The following is a 19,772-nucleotide window of genomic DNA, read 5'->3' as shown; positions in this document are numbered from 1 at the left end:
CTGTGATGGCATTTAACCCTCGATAGTCAATACAGGGCCTCAAGGATCCATCCTTCTTGGTGACAAAAAAGAATCCCGCCCCGGCAGGGGACGTAGAGGGCCGGATGAACCCTCTCCGCAGGTTCTCCCGGATGTATTCCTGCATTACCTTGGACTCTCCCCGGGACAGGGTATACAGTCGGCCCCGAGGTGGCATGGTATCCGTCCTCAGATTAATGGCACAGTCGAAAGACCGATGAGGCGGTAGCACCTCCGCTTCCTTTGGACTAAACACATCTGCAAAGTCTCTATAATCCATAGGCAGGGAGCCCAGCTCTACCCGTCCCCTACCGGGCACAATATTAAATGCAGGGCAGCTGCCGGTCCGACCCTTACAACAGTTCTCCTGACAGGAACTACCCCAAGCCTGGATACTTCCCCCGGTCCAGTCGATAACAGGACTGTGACACCGTAGCCATGGCAATCCTAGGACCACTGGGTGAATGGTCCGGGATAGTACCAGGAATTGAACTTCCTCCCGGTGATCCTCCCCCACCTGCAATCCCAACAAGGGGGTGATCTCCGTGACCGGCTGTGGTAGAGTAGTTCCCTGGATGGAGGTTATTTGCAGCGCCGGCCTCCGCGGGAGCGTAGGCCAGCCCATTTGTTGCAGCAGTTCGTGCCCGATGAAGTTACCCCCTGACCCAGAGTCCACCAGGGCCCGGGTCTGGATCGTGGTCTGTTACCAACGTAACATTACCAGCAGTGTTATCAGGGAGTCCGGTAGGGGAGCGGAGTGCCCCAAGACCCCTTCCCTCAAGGTGCCTTGGGGGAGGCGTTTCCCGCCCGGGCGGGACAGGTCCGGATGAAATGTCCAGCCTCACCACAATAGAGGCACAATCCGTTCGACAAGCGTTTCTTCCTGTCGGAGGGAGCCAGCCGTTGATGGCCCATTACCATCGGCTCCTCCCCATCCTCCTTGGAGTCCCGGTTCCCACGGCGAGGGGACGGTCCTTTGCCCATCCGGGACGTCCCCCGCGCCCACTTCTGCCGCTCCGCCCGGGCTCTAGCTCGCTCCTGGAACCGGGTGTCTACCCGTATACAGAGTGAAATCAGGGCATCCAATTGTCCTGGGACCTCCCGTCCAGCCAATTCGTCCTTGATCCGTTCTTGTAAGCCTTCCATAAAGATGGCCATCAAGGACTCCGGATTCCAACGCAGTTCCGTGGCTAAGGTCCGAAAACGAATGGCATAATCGGCCACCGTCCCTTCACCCTGACGGATCCGCAGCAGTTCCGACGCCACGGAAGATGGTCTGCCAGGAAGGTCGAACACCATCCGGAACCGGCGCTGAAATTCACTGTAGTCATCCAAGATGGGGTCCTGTTGTTCGTTTAGTGGGGCCACCCAGGCCTGGGCTTTCCCTTCACAGAGGCCCATAATGTAGCCCACTTTACTTTGGTCCGAAGCAAATGCCTCCGGTTGCATCCGGAAGGCCAGGTTGCACTGGTTGAGGAACCCCCGACAACCTCCGGGGGCCCCATCATATCGTGCCGGTTCAGGGAACCGAGGTCCCGTGCAGAACCCTCCCAAACGGGGAGCTGCTGCGGCCCCCTGGACCGCAGCGGCCTGGTTCTGTACCTGAAGCGTTGAAAGTTGAGAGCATACGTTCTGGAGCGCCCCGGACAGGGCGTTCAGCTGCTCCTGCTGCTGCTGAAGTACTTTGGCTAGGTCCCGTAGATCAGGTTGCGTCGGTGAGCTCATGGCTTCCGGTTCCTGTTCTGTTTCTGTTGTGTTTCTGTTGGTGAGCCCTTAGGTTCCCTAAGGCCCCGCAAGGCCCCAGAGGACAGCCGAGCACCCCGAATCTTCACCCGCGGCGACCGCCGTTCACCGAGGGTTGAGCCCTCAGCTGCAAGCGGCCAGCAGGACTGCTGGAACCGCGGGGTGACGGCTGACCTGGCTGGTAGTCAGAACGCAGTCTTTAAGGGAGGACTAGCAGGGGCGGCTAGCACTCCGAGAGGGAACAGCACTGTCTCAGAATGAGGGCGAGCGGACGGCTAGCCCCAGCACAGTCTCTGGAGGATAGCTGGCAAGGGCGGCCAGCAAGTAGCACAGTCTCTGGAGGATAGCTGGCAAGGGCGGCCAGCACGTAGCACAGTCTAAGGAAGAGGGCTAGCAGGACGGCTAGCAAAAGCACAAACTCTGAAGGAGAGGCTAGCAGGACGGCTAGCCAAAAAATACAATCTCTGTAGGAGGGCTAGCAGGACGGCTAGCGAAAGTCACCGTCTCTGAAGAGGGCTAGCAGGACGGCTAGCAGAAGGCACAACTCTGACGGAGAGGCTAGCAGGACGGCTAGCAGAAAGTACAGTCTCTGTAGGAGGGCTAGCAGGACGGCTAGCAGAAGGCACTGTCTCCGCAGGAGGGCTAGCAGGGCGGCTAGCAGAAATCACAGTCTCTGAAGGAGGGCTAGCAGAACGGCTAGCAGAAGGAACAGTCTCCGAGGGGGCTAGCAGGACGGCTAGCAGAAGGAACAGTCTCCGAGGGGGCTAGCAGGACGGCTAGCAGAAGGCACAACTCCGACGGAGAGGCTAGCAGGACGGCTAGCAGAAGGTACAGTCTCTGTAGGAGGTTAGCAAGTAAACACAGGGAAACCCACTGTGACGGCTTCAGTAACCAACGAACCGGAAGCAGTGAGTTTCCCTGTTTCCAGGTTTAAATATCGCGCCGTCCCACCCCCTCCCCGAGAGAGGAACCAACCAACCTGACCCCAGGAGGCAATGGACCTCGGGATTGGTCGGCCCGCTCTCCAGGCGGGGCCTCGGGACCGGCGCACCAATCCCGGGAGCGATGGGCGGAGCCTGTGCGCTGGTCCGCCCTTGGAGGCGTCGATGCAGGCGCCACCATCTTCGTTGGCGCAACGCCCCGTTCCCTGAGGTCGCCCGAGCGGGTCGCCGGTCCCCGCGACCGCGTCGGTCTTCCCGGAGGTCCCCTTTCGCCACCCCGGGCGTCGCGGGGGTCGCTGAACCGCGCCCCCTCCACCTGGAGCACAGGTAGGACCGGGGAACGGGACACCTCCTCAGAGGACTATGTCCTAGTGCTCATGCCCATGTCAGCAGCGAGGACAGAAGTCACGGACCCCTTCTCAGTCTGAACAACCCAGCTTTTGACTCCTTTCTAGAGAGCATTGCCACCATCCAGTTGTCTGTGCCAAACAACCTACCGGTGGGAGGCAGGCTAATCCTGTACTCAAAATAGATGACCCCTCATAACCACTGACCATTCGATACTTTGGATCATTTAGCATAGTTATGCTCTGTGTTGGGAAGGAAGGCCTTCAGACCATCCACCAAGAGAGTCTTATTTCAACTCCCTCAAAATGATGGTGCTCTCTGCCTTCCTCCGACAGAATGTAATGGAACCAGGTCCTCTGCCAGAGAAGGGTCGAGGCTTTACTCCAGATATGTTCTCATACCAAAAAAGACAGGGGGGGGGGAGTTTGACCAATTCTTGACCTATAGGATTTTAACAAATTCCTACTTAAAGAAAAATTTTGCATGGCTTCCCTTGGATCACTTCTCACCATGATCCAACTTGATGACTGACTTTGCTCTCTAGATCTAAAGGAGGCATACACCCACATACTTATTCTTCATGCTCACAGGAAGTTTCTGCTCTTCCATTGTGGGACTTTGCATTATCAATACAAAGTCTTGCCATTTGGCGTGGCCTGAGCTCCTCATGTTTTCACAAAATGCGTGATAGTGGTAGCTGCAATGCTCCGCAGGTGGGCCATACATGTTTTCCCCTACCTCAATGACTGGTTAATCAAAGCAGCCTCCCTGCAGTCTGCACAGATTTTCATTCTCTCTGCTATAGGTCTCCTGGAGTTCCTCAAATTTGTGATAAATTACCCCATATGACAGCTTCAACTGGTTTAGACCTTGCAGTTCATCAGGGCTCTCCTGGACACTGTTTAAGGTCTAGACTTTCTCCCACAACAGAGGATAGACAATATAATACATCTCTCTGCACATATTTTCAGCTCCAGCCAAGTATCTGCTTGTTAGATGCTCCGCCTACTCAGCCATATGGCTTTAACAGTCCATGTAACACGATTGGCTCGGCTCCACTTCCAAACACCTCAGTGGACTCTTTCTTCTTAATGGTCTCAAGCCACGGAGCCACTCTCAGTCTGTATTTGAGTTATTCCACAGCTGTGCCACGCTCTACAGTGGTGGATGCTTCCATAGAATCTCACCAGAGGAGCTCCATTTCATCCCCTTCCATATCGCAAAGTTCTCACCACGGATGCTTCCATGGGTTGGGGTGCTCATCTCGATGGTCTCCATACAAAGGTTTATTGGTTCCCACGGGAGATACAACATCATATCAATCTCCTGGAATTATGAGCAGTCTGGAACACCGTCAAAACTTTCCAGGACTGCCTCCTTAATCAGATCTCTTTCGCACAGATAACCAGGTTACGACATTACCTGAACAAGCAAGGGGGAACAGGTTCTTATCTCCTCTGTTGACAAGCAATCCCGATATGGACTTGGGCAACTTCTTGAAACATCTCTATAAGGGCTATTTACCTAGCCAGCATACAGAGTGCTGTGGTAGACAAATTGAGCAGAGTTCTTCAGCTTCATTAGTGGTCCCTAAGCATGCTGGTGGCTCACCGAATCTTCCAGCAGTGCGAGGCCCCAGCAATAGACATCTTCACTTCTCAGAACAACAAGCTCCCCCGCTTCTAGTCCAGATTCTGTGCTCCCAGTCGTGTAGCTCCAGATGCCTTCCTACTTCATTGGGGAACAGATGTTCTATACACCTTTCCCTCATTGCCGCTCATTGGGAGAACACTTCTCAAGTTACGTTGGGACTAAGGGACCATGAGCCATAATTGCTCCCTACTAGCCACGTCAGATTTGGTTCCCTCTTCTCCTAGAGTTATCGTCCAAGGAACCGTTGAGGTTACATCCTTTTCCAACCCTGATAACACAGAATGAGGGGTTCCTACTTCATCCAACCCTCTGCACTCTGGCCCTGACAGTGTGGTTCATGATGTCATAGACTTAACTTCTTAAATTTTCCACACGGTGTCTCTAGAATACTTCTAGCCTTTAAGAAGCTGCCTATACAGAAATGTTACCGTTAACAAGTGGAGAAGATTTTCCCTCTGGTGACCCTACTATGTGCTCTCTTCCTTCCCTTATGGAGTATGTTCTTCATCTTTCTGATTCTGGTTTCAAAACTAACTCAGAGTACACTTGAGTACCAGATGTATTTCATACCAAACCTCCTATCAAACCATCTCTGGTAGTGTGAGATCTCATTGTCATCCTCACAGCTCTCATGAAACCTCCATTTGAACTACTCCATTCCTAGTCTCTGAAGTTCCTCACTTCTAAAATATTGTTCTTACTCATCTGGCAGAAGTAAGTGCTTTTAAGCGAACTTCAAGCCCTTGTGTCAGACCCGCCTTACACCAGGTTTTACCATGACAGGGTTGTTCTCCGAACCCACCCCAAATTCCTCCATAAGGTGGTATTGGAATTTCACCTCAATCAGTCCATTGTACTTCCTGTCTTCTTCCCTAAGCCACACTCTCATCCTGGAGAAGCAGCACTGCGTATCTTAAACTGAAGCATGGTCTAGCATATTATCTGGAACATACTAAACCTCATAGGAAGTCCTCCCAACTTTTTGTATCATTTGACCCTAACAGATTAGTCCGTTGTTTTTCAACTAATCGTTCTCTCTACTGAGTCAGCAAAGACTTCACTTCTATCACAAGCACGTTATTCCACCACAGAGCTCCGGTGACCCACTGAGAGTACACTGTAGTAACCTGAGGATAAGATAATTCCAGCCCCAAGCTAAGTACTCATCAAGTAAATATTGATAAGTTTGATGCTTATTCACATACATTCTAAGGTATATTAGGAGAGAGGGAGGGCTGAAGTGCTATGATGGACACCCGGGAGGGAGTGGAAAACATGAAAAAGGATCTGAGGAAGCTAGAAGAATGGTCTAAGGTTTGGCAATTAAAATTCAATGCGAAGAAATGCAAAGTGATGCACTTAGGGAATAGAAATCCACGGGAGACGTATGTGTTAGGCGGGGAGAGTCTGATAGGTACGGGCGGAGAGAGGGATCTTGGGGTGATAGTATCTGAGGATTTGAAGGCGACGAAACAGTGTGACAAGGCGGTGGCCGTAGCTAGAAGGTTGTTAGGCTGTATAGAGAGAGGTGTGACCAGCAGAAGAAAGGGGGTGTTGATGTCCCTGTATAAGTCGTTGGTGAGGCCCCACCTGGAGTATTGTGTTCAGTTTTGGAGGCCATATCTTGTTAAGGATGTAAAAAGAATTGAAGCGGTGCAAAGAAAAGCTACGAAAATGGTATGGGATTTGCGTTACAAGACGTATGAGGAGAGACTTGCTGAACTAAACCTGTATACTCTGGAGGAAAGGAGAAACAGGGGTGATATGATACAGACGTTCAAATATTTGAAAGGTATTAATCCGCAAACGAACCTTTTCCGGAGATGGGAAGATGGTAGAACGAGAGGACATGAAATGAGATTGAAGGGGGGCAGACTCAAGAAAAATGTCAGGAAGTATTTTTTCACGGAGAGAGTAGTGGATGCTTGGAATGCCCTCCCGCGGGAGGTGGTGGAAATGAAAATGGTAACGGAATTCAAACATGCGTGGGATAAGCATAAAGGAATCCTGTGCCGAAGGAATGGATCCTCAGGAGCTTAGTCAAGATCGGGAGGCGGGGCTGGTGGTTGGGAGGCGGGGATAGTGCTGGGCAGACTTGTACGGTCTGTGCCAGAGTCGGTGGTGGGAAGCAGGACTGGTGGTTGGGAGGTGGGGATAGTGCTGGACAGACTTGTACGGTCTGTGTCAGAGCCGGTGGTTGGGAGGCAGGGCTGGTGGTTGGGAGGTGAGGATAGTGCTGGGCAGACTTATACGGTCTGTGCCAGAGCCGGTGGTTGGGAGGAGGGGCTGGTGGTTGGGAGGCGGGGATAGTGCTGGGCAGACTTATATGGTCTGTGCCCTGAAGAGCACAGGTACAAATCAAAGTAGGGTATACACAAAAAGCAGCAAATATGAGTTATCTTGTTGGGCAGACTGGATGGACCGTGCAGGTCTTTTTCTGTCGTCATCTACTATGTTACTACGTTACTATGTCGGGTACTACATATTGCCTATCAGTTGACCAGCCGGAGCAATGTGTGTTTTACTGAGCACTTAAAATTGAACACTAATAGATTTTAGGGTCACTTAAATCACAGCATACAAACAAACAAATAAAAAATAGGGCAGAGAAGAAAACGGTTTCTAGTAGAACATATAATATAATATTGAAACCAGAACAGCAAGTTATCCTAGAGTTAGCATAGTATTAAATTTTAACTGCCAGACCCTCAACCATTCTTCTAACGTTCGGAGATCCCTTCTCATTGTTTCTACTCCCTCCAGGGTATCCACTCTATTGGCTATCTTCGTGTCATCCCCAAAAAGTTAAACCTTTCCTTCTAACCCTTCAGCAATATCTCCCACAAATATATTAAACAGAATAGGCCCCAGTACCGACCCCTGAGGAACTCCACTGCTCACCTTCCTTTCCTCCGAGCGGATTCCATTTACTACCACCCTCTGCCACTTGTTGATCAACCAGTTTCCTATCCAGTTCACCACTTTCGGTCCTAAGTTCAACCCTTTCAGCTTATTCACGAGTCTTTTGTGGGGTACCGTATCAAAGGTTTTGCTGAAATCCAAGTAGATTACATCTAACGCATGTCCTTCATCCAGTTCTTTGGTCACCCAGTCAAAGAAATCAATAAGATTCGTTTGGCAGGATTTTCTTTTGGTAAAGCCACATTGCCTCGGGTCCTGTAACCCATTGGTGTCTAGAAAGTTAACTATCCTTTCTTTCAGCAGTGACTCCATTATTTTTCCTACCACTGACGTGAGACTTACCAGTTTCCCACTTCTTCCTTGTCTCCACTTTTGTGGACCACATCAGCTCATCTCCAATCCTGCAGAACCTTTCCCGCCTCTAAAGATCTATTAAATAAATCTTTAAGAGGTCCTTCCAGTACCTCTTTGAGCTTCTTAAGTATCATGGGATGCATCCCATCCGGCCCCATAGCCTTGTCTACTTTCAGATTCTCAAGCTGTTCATAAACTCTTTCTTCCGTAAGCAGCACAGTGTCCACTCTATTCCCAGATGTTCCCTCGGCAGCCAACCACGGTCATTCACCAGGATTTTCCTCCATGAATACTGAAGAGAAGTAATTAACACGTTCGCTTTATCTTCATCACTCTCCACATAGCTATTCTCATCATCTTTCAGTCTTGCAATTCCATTCCTATCTTTTCTCCTTTCTCCAATATATCTGAAAAAGGTCTTGTCACCTCTCTTTACATCTTTAGCCATTTTTTCTTCCGCTCGCACTTTCGGTAGCTGTATTTCCCTCTTCACTTCTTTGAGTTTAATACGATAATTTTTTCCATGATCCTCTCGTTGTGTTCTTTTGTATTTCTTGAACAAAGCCTCTTTTGCCCTTATTTTTTCAGCTACTTGTTTGGAGAACCATATAGGCTTCCTGCTTCTCTTGTTTTTGTTTACTTTCCTCACAAAAAGATAAGTAGCCATATTTAGAGCAGCCTTTAGCTTGAACCACTGTTTTTCCACATCTCCTGCACCTTCCCACGCCAACAGCTCCTTCTTCAGGTATTCCCCCATTTTAGCAAAATCAGTACGTCTGAAATCCAGTACTTTGAGTTTTGTGCGTCCGCCCTCCACCTTTGCCCTTATATCAAACCATATGGTGCGATGATCACTATTACATAGGTGGGCACCGACCTGGATATTGAAAACACTTCATTCGTGAGCATTACATCCAGCATTGACCCTTCCCTCGTGGGTTTCGTCACCATTTGTCTGAGCAAGGTACTTGGACAGGCATCCACAGTCTCCCTGCTTCTTTCCGATTCTGCAGACAGGAGGTTCCAATACACGTCAGACAAATTGAAATCTCCCAACAGTAGCACCTCCCCTTTCATACCAATCTTTTGAATATCTTCTATCAGATCTTTGTCTAACTTCTCCATTTGTCCCAGAGGTCTGTAGATAACCCCCGTGTGGATTCAGGTTCTGTCTTCTCTTTCCAGGACGATCCATAAAGCTTTTTCCTTTCCCCAGGTTCCCTGCATTTCAGCCGTTCAGATATTGTCTCTCACATACAGTGCCACTCCTCCACCCCTTCGGCCCTCTCTATCCTTCATAAAAAGATTATAGCCCATTCATGGGAATCGTTGAACCCCTGTATAGCAACAATATCCAAGTTTTCTTCAGACATCAGGGCTTGCAAGTCTTGAACCTTTTTACTTAGACTACGAGCATTTGTGCTCATTGGTTTCCATGTGCTTGGTGAGTTTAGGTGGTTTTCTATACTTAGATGACCTTTCCCTCTGCCATCTTGTTTATTCTGGGGGTGACTTTCTGAATTTCCTTGTTTCCTTTTGTCACCCCCACCCTCTAGTTAAAATGTCTAGAAACATACTGTCTGAATTTCTCCCCAAGGATCATTTTTCCCATCATAGAAAGATGTAGCCCATCATTACAGTACAGCCTGTTATTTTTCCACGTATTACCCCATGGTCCTCTGTATCTAAAACATTCTTCTTTACACCAAGACTCAAGCCACTTATTGAATTCCACTGTTTTGCGTAGTCTTTCCTCTCCCTTTCCCCATGTAGGAATTACTTCAGAAAAAGCCACAGTCCAAACCAAAGATTTCAGTTCTTCCCCAAGCTTCTGGAACACACTCTGTGCTGTAAACTTGCTATTGTTGGCCAGGTTATTTGTCCCCATGTGAATTACAACATCAGTGTTTGAAGCCTTGCTCTCTTCACTGATCACTTTCAATATTTGGTCGGTACATCTGGTAGCTGAAGATCCTGGAAGGCATTTCACTAGGTTGCAAACCCTTGAACTGTGTTCCTAAGTTAATTCCTCTGATAATGGAGTCTCCAAGCAGTAATAGTTTTCTGCTTTTCACCAATCTGTCATTGTTTGGGGATGTTTCTTGGGTTGTGCTACTTTCATTGCCTCTGGTTCCACCATAGTACTTCTTTTTCCAGCATCATGATGATGCAACGCAGCAAAAGAATTTGACGGGCAAAGGTTGGCAGGGTGAGTGCTTCCGTGTCACAGATCTTAGTCTACCAGAGCCTACTATGACACATCTATTCCTCTGTTGTTTCATTCTCTGTGGAAGTGGTGCTAGTAAATTGGCTGGGAAATGAGTAATCCTGGATGCTTCTTTAATTGTAGCTAATTCCTTCTTGAGCTTCTTGATCTCATCTTTCAGAGCTGATATTTGGAGACAGATAGGACAAGCTCTAAGGTTCCAGATAGTTTGCCTTAGGCTTAAAGCAGAACATGTATTGCACTGAATGAAGGTCATATTGATGTGATTAACAAATGTGAAAAGGTATGCTGTGATAGGAAATAACAAGGAGTAGAATTGACCAATTAAGTGTAATGAAGATACGTGTCCCTTGATTGTCCTATATAAAGGGAGTTCATCTAGGGGTGGGTGGGACTAGGACACAGGTAATCTCAGTTTACAATCAAACCAAGTCTGAAAATGCTCAACTTTGCTCAAACAACTCTCACCCAGATACTCTTTCATAATCTACTATGGCGTTACCACCCTTTTGTCCATAGTAGTAAGAGCTGTAGTTGTGTGGAGGGGGGGGGGGGGGTTGTCGATTTATACTTGATTTGAGAGGGGGGGGGTCTTTAAAGCCCATGTTGTTTATCTATAAGCCAACTTGTTGCTGTTGTATTTCAGATTTTGTCTGTTTTGCAAATTGAAATACATTTTGGAGATTGAAAAAAAAAAAAAAACCTAGTTCCTCTCTTCAAAAGATAATGCAGACAGACGCTCCCTTCTGCATCCCAATCGTGTCCTTATGTTTTAACATCATAGTAACATAGTAGGTGATGGCAGAAAAAGACCTGTACGGTCCATCCAGTCTGCCCAACAAGATAAATTCATATGCACTACTTCATATTTCAACATTTTTATTATTTATAATTCAACAGCTTTAACATTCCATAGTTCAAGTTTGTTTTTGATTTACAAACATCACAATTTAACAATATGTCAGTATCGTATATATAACAGTTGTCATCCCATTTCCCATCTTCCTACCCTCTACCCACTCCCCCCCTTATTTACCCGTTCCCTCCCACTTCCCTCTCCCTACTATGCACTACTTTATATGTATATCTGACTTTGATTTGTATCTACCATTTTCAGGGCACAGACCGTAGAAGTCTGCCCAGTACTAGCCCCGCCTCCCAACCACCGGTGCTGCCACCCATTCTCCGCTAAGCTTCTGAGGATCCATTCCTTCTGAACAGGTTTCCTTTGTTTATCCCACGCATTTTTGAATTCCGTTACTGTTTTCATCTCCACCACCTCCTGCGGGAGGGCATTCCAAGTATCCAAGTATCTGTGAAAAAATACTTCCTGACATTTTTCTTGAGTCTGCCCCCCTTCAACCTCATTTTCATGTCCTCTAGTTCTTCTGCCTTCCCGTCTCCAGAACAGGTTCGTTTGTGGATTAATACCTTTCAAATATTTGAACGTCTGTATCAAATCACCCCTGTTTCTCCTTTCCTCCAGGGTATACATGTTCAGGTCAGCAAGTCTCTCCTCATACGTTTTGTAATGCAAATCCCATACCATTTTTGTAGCTTTTCTTTACACCGCTTCAATTTTTTTACATCCTTAGCAAGATACAGCCTCCAAAATCATGGAAGTTAAATAGCACTTAGTGGTCTCTTTAGGCCTGTTGTCATCAAGACATTTTGGTTGTAACACAAAAACCTTTCACAAGGTGTACATATGTTATCAGATGGAAAAGGTTTACAGCATTGCGTGTGACAAATGGATAAGATCCTTTCAGTAGTATTATACTTACATATTGCAGTACGACTGGTAGCGCTATAGAAATGATTTGTAGTAGTAGTTGTAGTAGTACTTGAGTTATCTTTATTACATAGGACTGAAACGTTTCTCTAGCAGAGTCCAGCTTAATGCACTCTTAGCCTTTAATATCTTCATAGACAGAGTTCTAACTTCTTACTGCCCTATTATTTCAAGATTCATGAATGGGATCCTTAATATTAAAGCTCTGATGCAGAAGCCTCTCGTCCTTTCTTCTCTCATGAAACTGCCATTCAAGCCTATAAAATGGGTACATCCAACATGTGACTTGCAGGCCAAATGAAGCCCGTGAGATTTTTAGCAAAATATGTATTGTTTTTATTTAGCTAGCACACATAATAGTGAAGTATTACAGAACCATTTGGTAATTATAAAGTCTTAATTTCAGAATAGTATTAGTCATGCTGTCCCAAGCTAAAATATTCATGGGGCCTGCCTGCACATATATAGGGATTTCTGATCATGCAGCTCACTGTTGAAAAAACCTGGACTCCCCTGCCTGCACTACAAAGACTCTTTCCTGCTATAGCAGGGGTTTTCAGACTAATCACTGAGACACACCTAACCAATCTGGTTTTCAAAATATCTGTAATGAATATACACGAGTTAAATATGCTTCTACCATCAAATGCGAATCTATCTCATGTATATTCATTATGGGTATCCTGAAAACCTGACTGGGTAGTTGTATCTTGAGGACTGGGCTGAAAACCACTGGGCTAGAAGAATCTTTGAACTCTGAACCTTAGTCTCCTATGAACTTAGGGCTGATGCAGAAAGCTACCATAGGCAGAAGCATGTGGTTAAAAAAAACTATCTTTGTGCACGATGGTTCAGTGCTAAAGTTAACTGATGTGGTAGACTAGCACACAGCATATTAAGTTGTACACAAAGGAAGCAAGTAGTTAATCCACTGCAGTGCACAGAAGTTTTTGAGGGAGAGCAACACAAGCACAATGCAAGAAATTTACCACTAGGTCTTAGGCAGCATAGAAAGGTGAGTTACAAGGATTGAATGCCCCTGACCTGACCTGACCCAAATCTCCCCCCCCCCCCCAAACATAGAAATATAAATCCCTGGTAGTCTAGACAGGAGTGATTCCCACTCTCTCCTGCTTCCAGAGCTGCTGTCATTCAAAATAGTGGTGCATGATCTCTAGTGTTGCTTTATTTGATTGACCCATTTTGAATGACAGCTGCACTGGAGGTAAGAGCAAATGGGAACTGCTCCTGCCTTTTTAAGTTTTTAAACTAGCTGAGGAGGGGAGTTTGGTACATTAGGAAACCAGAGATTATATCTAATGTGGGTGGATGGAGCAGGGCTGCTAGACTACCAGGGGAGGGATTCTGGACCATCAGGGATTTTGTTTTTGGGGGCGGGGGACACGAGACTACCAGGGCTTTTTCTGTGGTGGTGGTGTTACTGTGGTGTACAACTAGAGGATTTTTTTTTTTAATGTCCCCCTTCCTGTCAGTGTATGAACCAATAACTGCTCACAAAGTGAAAGGGAGGGGAACATTTTCGCAATGAACTGTAGATCACTGCTATGGTGTGCACTGTTTTTCTGAATGATTATTTCATCGTTGTATGGTATTTTTGAGGCACTTTCATGGTATCGGCTCCCTGATGTCCGGTTTCACCATAATACGGTAGTATTTTACTCCACCTGAATTCCTGCCAAAGATGGCTGTGCCTTCTCATATGAAAGAAGAAATAGTGCTACCTATATTGTCCTAAACTGCAAAAGCATCTATGGGAGAAGCACATATACATGAAACTGCAAATAATAAGCTGTTGCTCATTATCTGAAAAGAAATAATCCATCAAAAAATCTACACAACTGTTGTCTCATTTGCTTGTAACCAACTTGGCATTCCAGAGGCAAAACAGACCTTAACTAATTTGCTAATTGCTGTATCCATTTCTGGTACAAGCAGATTGCAGTTCCTCTAAATACTTAAGTCAAGCCTCCTCAAATCATCAGCACCATTATGACTATCATAGCTATTTTGAAATCGGCTTCACTTCAGAGCATTTACAAAACAGCTCCCTGGTCATCATGTCATATCTGCACTTCTTATTATTGTCTTGACAGTCAACCGTCATAAACAATACTTTTGACCAAGCTGTATTAAACAATTTTTCATGAACTGTGCAACCCTTGTGTTTCTGATCAGATAATTTTCCTACAATAGAGGACCTATACAGCGGAGTGGCTTTGAGTTTGGGAGTCATCCAGCTGTATGCCTGATTATATTGTGCTAGTTGATGGAAAAGTTAAGCTACTTACCTTGAACAGGTGTTTTCTATAGACAGAAGAATTAATCAGGCACATAGTTCCTCTTTCTAAGACTTGTAGTGCTATTGAACTACGAAATGTAGAGACTGAGGAGACTGCTGCACACAGGAAGGGCTACCCATGCACAGAACTTTACAGTAGTTCTGAGCTGGAAGGGCTGGTCTGTCCAGCAGTGTGTGATGTCACCCAGCTGTGTGCCTAATTTAATTCCACTGTCAACAGAAAACATCTGTTGTAGGTAAGCAGCTTAGCTTTTTACCAGGATAGCTGAAATCCAGTTACTAATGGAGTTGCTAATTACAGTGTAGACAGCATTTTGAGTAATGATGTACTAATGTAATTATCACCATAGTTGTATCTCCAGCCCAACAATTAACGATGATATCCATGTTAATTTAGCTCCTGCTCTTAATAAGAGACTGACTTGTCTTGCTAGCAGGCTGAGATTTTTTCTGCCCTAATCGATTATGTATTAAGGTATTATTGAGGAGAAGAAATTGATTTTAATTTTAATTTGTGTTATAAGGGAGCTACCTTTAGAACTACAAAAGATTTATGATAAGGATGAAGTGGATGTGAAGGTTGAAGATAAGAAAGATGAGGAATGTGCATCACGGAAGCCAGTATTTTATCCCTTTTCTGGACAAGGTTACCGATTGGGAAGGTGAGGCTTTTCAAAGAACATAAGAATAGCCATACTGGGTCAGACCAATGGTCCATCTAGCCCAGTATCCTGCTTCCAACAGTGGCAAATACAGGTCACAAGTACCTTGTAGAAACCTTGCAGAAACCCAGTTAGTAGCAACATTCTGTGCTACAATAGTAACCCAAAACACCCACACTAGGAATCAAATCCACATCTCCTGCATTCAGGGTACACAGCCCTAACCCCTAGACTAAACATGGGCTGTTCAGCCTCAAGATGTTGATGGGCTGATTCTCAAAATGCAGCGCCAGTGGTCGAGGCAATTGGTGCCGGACTAGCACCAGAATTAGTGGGTGCTGAATGCTCAGAGGGCTCTAGTGCAGGAGACAATGTGCATGCCAAAGATGAGCACAGATAGCATGCAAATGTAGTCAAATGGATGTTAATGAGGTAATTTCCTATTCTCTACCAATGCTCAGAGAGCAGTGCACAAAACAAAGCAGCCGTTACCTCAGAAAACCTAACAGCTTGGTGCTGGTAGCGCAAGTCAGAGAAAACCCAAAAGTGAAAGCACACATTGGCGCCTGTTTTCTTCGCTTAAATATAAGTCTTCCAGGTAAAAAAATAAAATAAAATTGAAAAGCTTGTATTTAAAGGCACAGAAAACAGGCGCTAATGTGTGTTTCACTTTCGGGTTTGCCTGATGCATGATACCATGAAACTCCTGCACATGTGCCAAGCACACGCCCCCCTGCTTTTGCTTTTACAGTGCTCATATCATTTGAATACCGTTTCCTTTGAGCATTTGCAAGCTAATTTTCTGTGCTGTTCAGCAGTATGGGTTCTGTGCTGTTGGCTTTACCGTGGGAGTTCTGAACATCAGTCCATAAGTGTGAAGAAACATGGAGTAAAGGAGTAGTTTAGGGTTAGAGCATCTGCTAAGAACCAAGGAAGCCAAAGTTCAAATCTCATTGACGCACCTTGTGACCTTGAGCAAGTTACTTCACTCTCTGTTGTCTGAGGTGCAAACTAACGGTGAGACTTACTAACCTGCATTAATTTAGTGTGCTTTATTGTGTTTAACGCAAGCTACTTAATTCTGTGTTATATGATGTGCGTTAGATTGCATTAACATGTTAACTCAAGTTGCATTGTAAGCCTTTTGGGGACAGGGAACTACTACTACTTGACATTTCTAGAGCGCTACTAGGGTTACGCAGCGCTGTACAGTTTAACAAAAAAGGACAGTCCCTGCTCAAAGGAGCTTACAATCTAAAGGACGAAATGACAAGTTGGGGCAGTCTAGATTTCTTAGATTTCTTGAATAAGAGGTATAATGGTTAGGTACCAAAGGCGACATTGAAGAGGTGGGCTTTGAGCAAGAATTTGAAGATGGGCAGGGAGGGGGCCTGGCGTATGGGCTCAGGGAGTTTATTCCAAGCATGGGGTGAGGCAAGGCAGAATGGGTGGAGCCTGGAGTTGGCGGTGGTGGAGAAGGGTACTGAAAGGAGAGATTTGTCTTGAGAGCGGGGGTTGCGGGTAGGAACGTAAGGGGAGATGAGGGTAAAGAGGTAAGGAGGGGCTGCAGATCGAGTGCATTTGTAGGTTAGTAGGAGAAGCTTGAACTGTATGCGGTACCTGATCGGAAGCCAGTGAAGTGATTTGAGGAGAGGGGTGATGTGAGTATATCGGTCCATGTGGAAGATAAGATGTGCAGCAGAGTTCTGAACGGACTGAAGGGGGGATAGATGGCAAAGTGGGAGGCCAGTGAGGAGTAGGTTGCAGTAGTCAAGGAGAGAGGTGATGAGAGAGTACTGTACCTAATAAACATTCTTTTTTTTTTAACAATAAATATTTATTGAAAGTATTTTGAACAGGCACTAAAAAAAAAAAAAAAGACACATTGAAAGCCACAACATAAAACTGCTCTGAAACAGTAAAAGCAACAAGATACAGAAAAGTTAACCACACCCACTCCAGCCACCCCCATCCCCACCCACAGCTATGCCTACCAGCTATACTGAGTGCCCAGTGACTCTTCAGGAAACCCAGCTTGAGCCCAAAAGAAAAACATGCCCCTTTCCCCCTCCCCCAGAGTCCTGCACTACAGCCAACAGTCCATTCATCAGCAGTAAAGACATAACACGCCAAACGGCAGTCTGTTCATTTTTCCAGCTCCTCAACAATGATCAACTTTGCAGCCCAATCCACAGGTGTTGGTTCCTTTGCCTTTTTCCAAAGGGCAGATTTGACAATCTTAGCCGCTGCCAGACTCATTCGCTTCAAAAGTCATTGCCACTTAAAAAATCCCTATGGTTACCCAACCCCAGCAAGCACCATTGAGGTGAATGAGAGAAGGAGCGACCCAACACTGAGGAGAGAGACCGAGTCACAAAGAGCCAAAAGGTTTGGATGGTCCCACATGTCTACCAGATATGTACCCCTCTCCCTTCCACACCTCTAACAGACATCTGAAGCAGTTGAAATGTGAAGATACTTACCTGTAGCAGGTATTCTCTAAGGACAGCAGGCTTTATATTTTTACAAGTGGGTAATACAGTGCCACATTGCTCGGTCTGGACCTTATAAGAAGCTTTTACAGAGCTTTGTGGAGCATGAGACACGATCCACTGCACATGTGCGAGTGCCTTCCCGCCTGCTGCATGGGTGCAGGTACTGCTGTTAACATCATAAAAAATAAAAATAGGCAACTCCTAGGGGAGGTGGAGAGGATTTGTCCTTGGAGAATACCTGTTACAGGTAACTATCTTCGCTTTCTCTGAGGACAAGCCAGGCCATTCATTCTCACAAGTGGGGTATCACTAGTATCCTGGCTTACCAAAAACAACAAACATTGGTCAATTGGACCTCACAATAGCAAGGACATAACTCGGATCAACCTGAAACTTTATACAAACTGAATGAGAGTGCAGCGTGGAACAGAATAAAATGGGCCTGGAGGGTGGAATTGGATTTTAGACCCGAAGCAGATTCTGCAACACTGCCTGAACTGTTGCATCGGGTATCCTGCTCAAGGTAATAAAGAGATGTGAATGTGTGGACTGAAGACCACATCTCAGCCTTGCAAATTTCTTTAATGGAGGCTGACCGCAAGTGGGCTACTGATGCAGCCATGGCTCTGATGTGACCTTCCAAGGTTAGCTTAGCCTGGGCATAAGTGAAGGAAATGCAATCTGCCAACCAATTAGAGATTGTGTGTTTCCCAATGGCGACCCCCAAGCTGTTGGATCAAAAGAAACAAAAAGTTAGTTGGACTGTCTGTGGGGCCTTGTCTGCTCCATGTAATAGGCCAATGCTCACTTGCAGTCCAAGGTGTGCAAAGTGCTTTCACCAGGATGGGCATGAGGTTGGGGAAAGAATGTTGGCAAGACAACTGACTGGTTCAGATGGAACTTTGACACAACCTTTGGTAGGAACTTAGGGTGCATGCGGAGGGCTACTCTGTAATGATGAAACTTAGTATAAGGTGCGTCCACTACTAGAGCCTAAATCTCACTGACCCTACGAGCAGAAGTAACTGCCACCAAGAAAATGACCTTTCAGGTCAAGTACTTCAGATGGCAGGAATTCATTGGCTCAAAAGGAGATTTCATCAGCTGGGTGAGAACGATGTTGAGATCCCATGACACTGGTGGAGGTTTGACAGGGGGCTTTGCCAGAAGCAATCCTCTCATGAAGCGAACAACTAAAGGCTGTCCAGAGATGGGCCTACTCTCTACATAGTGATGATAAGCACCAATTGCACTGAGGTGAACCCTTATGAGGTTGGTCTTGAGACCAGGCTCGGAGAGGTGTAGAAGGTAATCAAACAGGGTCTGTTTAGGGCAGGAAACAGGATCTAGGGCCTTGTCATCACATCACATGGCAAACCTCCTCCTCTTAGTGGAATCTTTTCTGGAAGCCAGCAAGACCCAGCAGACACCCTCTGAGAGACCAAAGAAGCAAATTCTAGGCTCTCGGCATCCAGGCTGTGAGGGCCAGAGACTGAAGGCTGGGATGCAGAAGAGATCCTTCGTTCTGCATGATGAGGGTCTGAAAACACTCCAATCTCCACAGTTCTTCGGAGGATAACTCTAGAAGAAGAGGGAACCAGATCTGCCGTGGCCAGTAAGGTGTGATCAGTGTCATAGTCCCGTGGTCTTGCTTGAGTTTCAGCATAGTCTTCCCCACAAGAGGAATGGGAGGATACTCATACAGAAGACCTGTTCCCCATTGCAGGAGGAAGGCATCTGAGATTAGTCTGTTGTGAGCCTGAAGTCTGGAACAGAATTGTGGGATTCTGTGATTCAGTTGAGTGGCAAAGAGATCCACTGAGGGTGTGCCCCACACTCGGAAGATCTCGTGGGTCCCTCGTGCGGTTGCATAACCTTGCTCAGACTGTCAGCCAGACTTGTTTTTGCCTGCCAAATCAGTGACCCTAATGAATATGCTGTGTTAGCTAGCTTAGTGCCACATCCAGACGGCCTCCTGACACAGAGGGCATGATCTGGTGCCCCCCTGCTTGTTGGTGTAATACATTGCAACCTGATTGCTTGAATGAGCAAAATTTGGTTGGACAGCCGATGTCTGAAAGCCTTTAGAGCATCCCTGATCGCTCGGAGCTCCAGAAGATTGATCTGAAGACATGCTTCCTGGAATAATCAGGCTCCCTGAGTGTGAAGCCCATCTATATGAGCTCCCCAACTGAGGAGAGATGCATCCGTCATCAGTACCTTTTGAGGCTGAGGAATTTGGAAGGGTAGTCCCAGAGTCAAATTGGATCGAATGGTCCACCAAAGCAGAGAGTGAA

General features: G+C 46.4%; 1 protein-coding gene across 1 annotated transcript in view; it reads left to right on the top strand.

Annotated features, from left to right (window-relative positions):
* The window catches only part of UBXN2A (UBX domain protein 2A), a 123,233-nt gene that overhangs the window by 60,490 nt on the left and 42,971 nt on the right, over positions 1 to 19,772 (top strand). The window contains exon 6 of the mRNA XM_030198806.1: positions 14,843 to 14,980. Within this exon, the coding sequence (XP_030054666.1) occupies positions 14,843 to 14,980 (138 nt within the window). The remainder of the gene's footprint in view (positions 1 to 14,842; positions 14,981 to 19,772) is intronic.

Source organism: Microcaecilia unicolor, chromosome 3 (genome assembly GCF_901765095.1).
Source record: "Microcaecilia unicolor chromosome 3, aMicUni1.1, whole genome shotgun sequence".
Lineage (NCBI taxonomy): Eukaryota > Metazoa > Chordata > Amphibia > Gymnophiona > Siphonopidae > Microcaecilia > Microcaecilia unicolor.
This window is presented reverse-complemented; position numbering and strand designations above follow the sequence as displayed.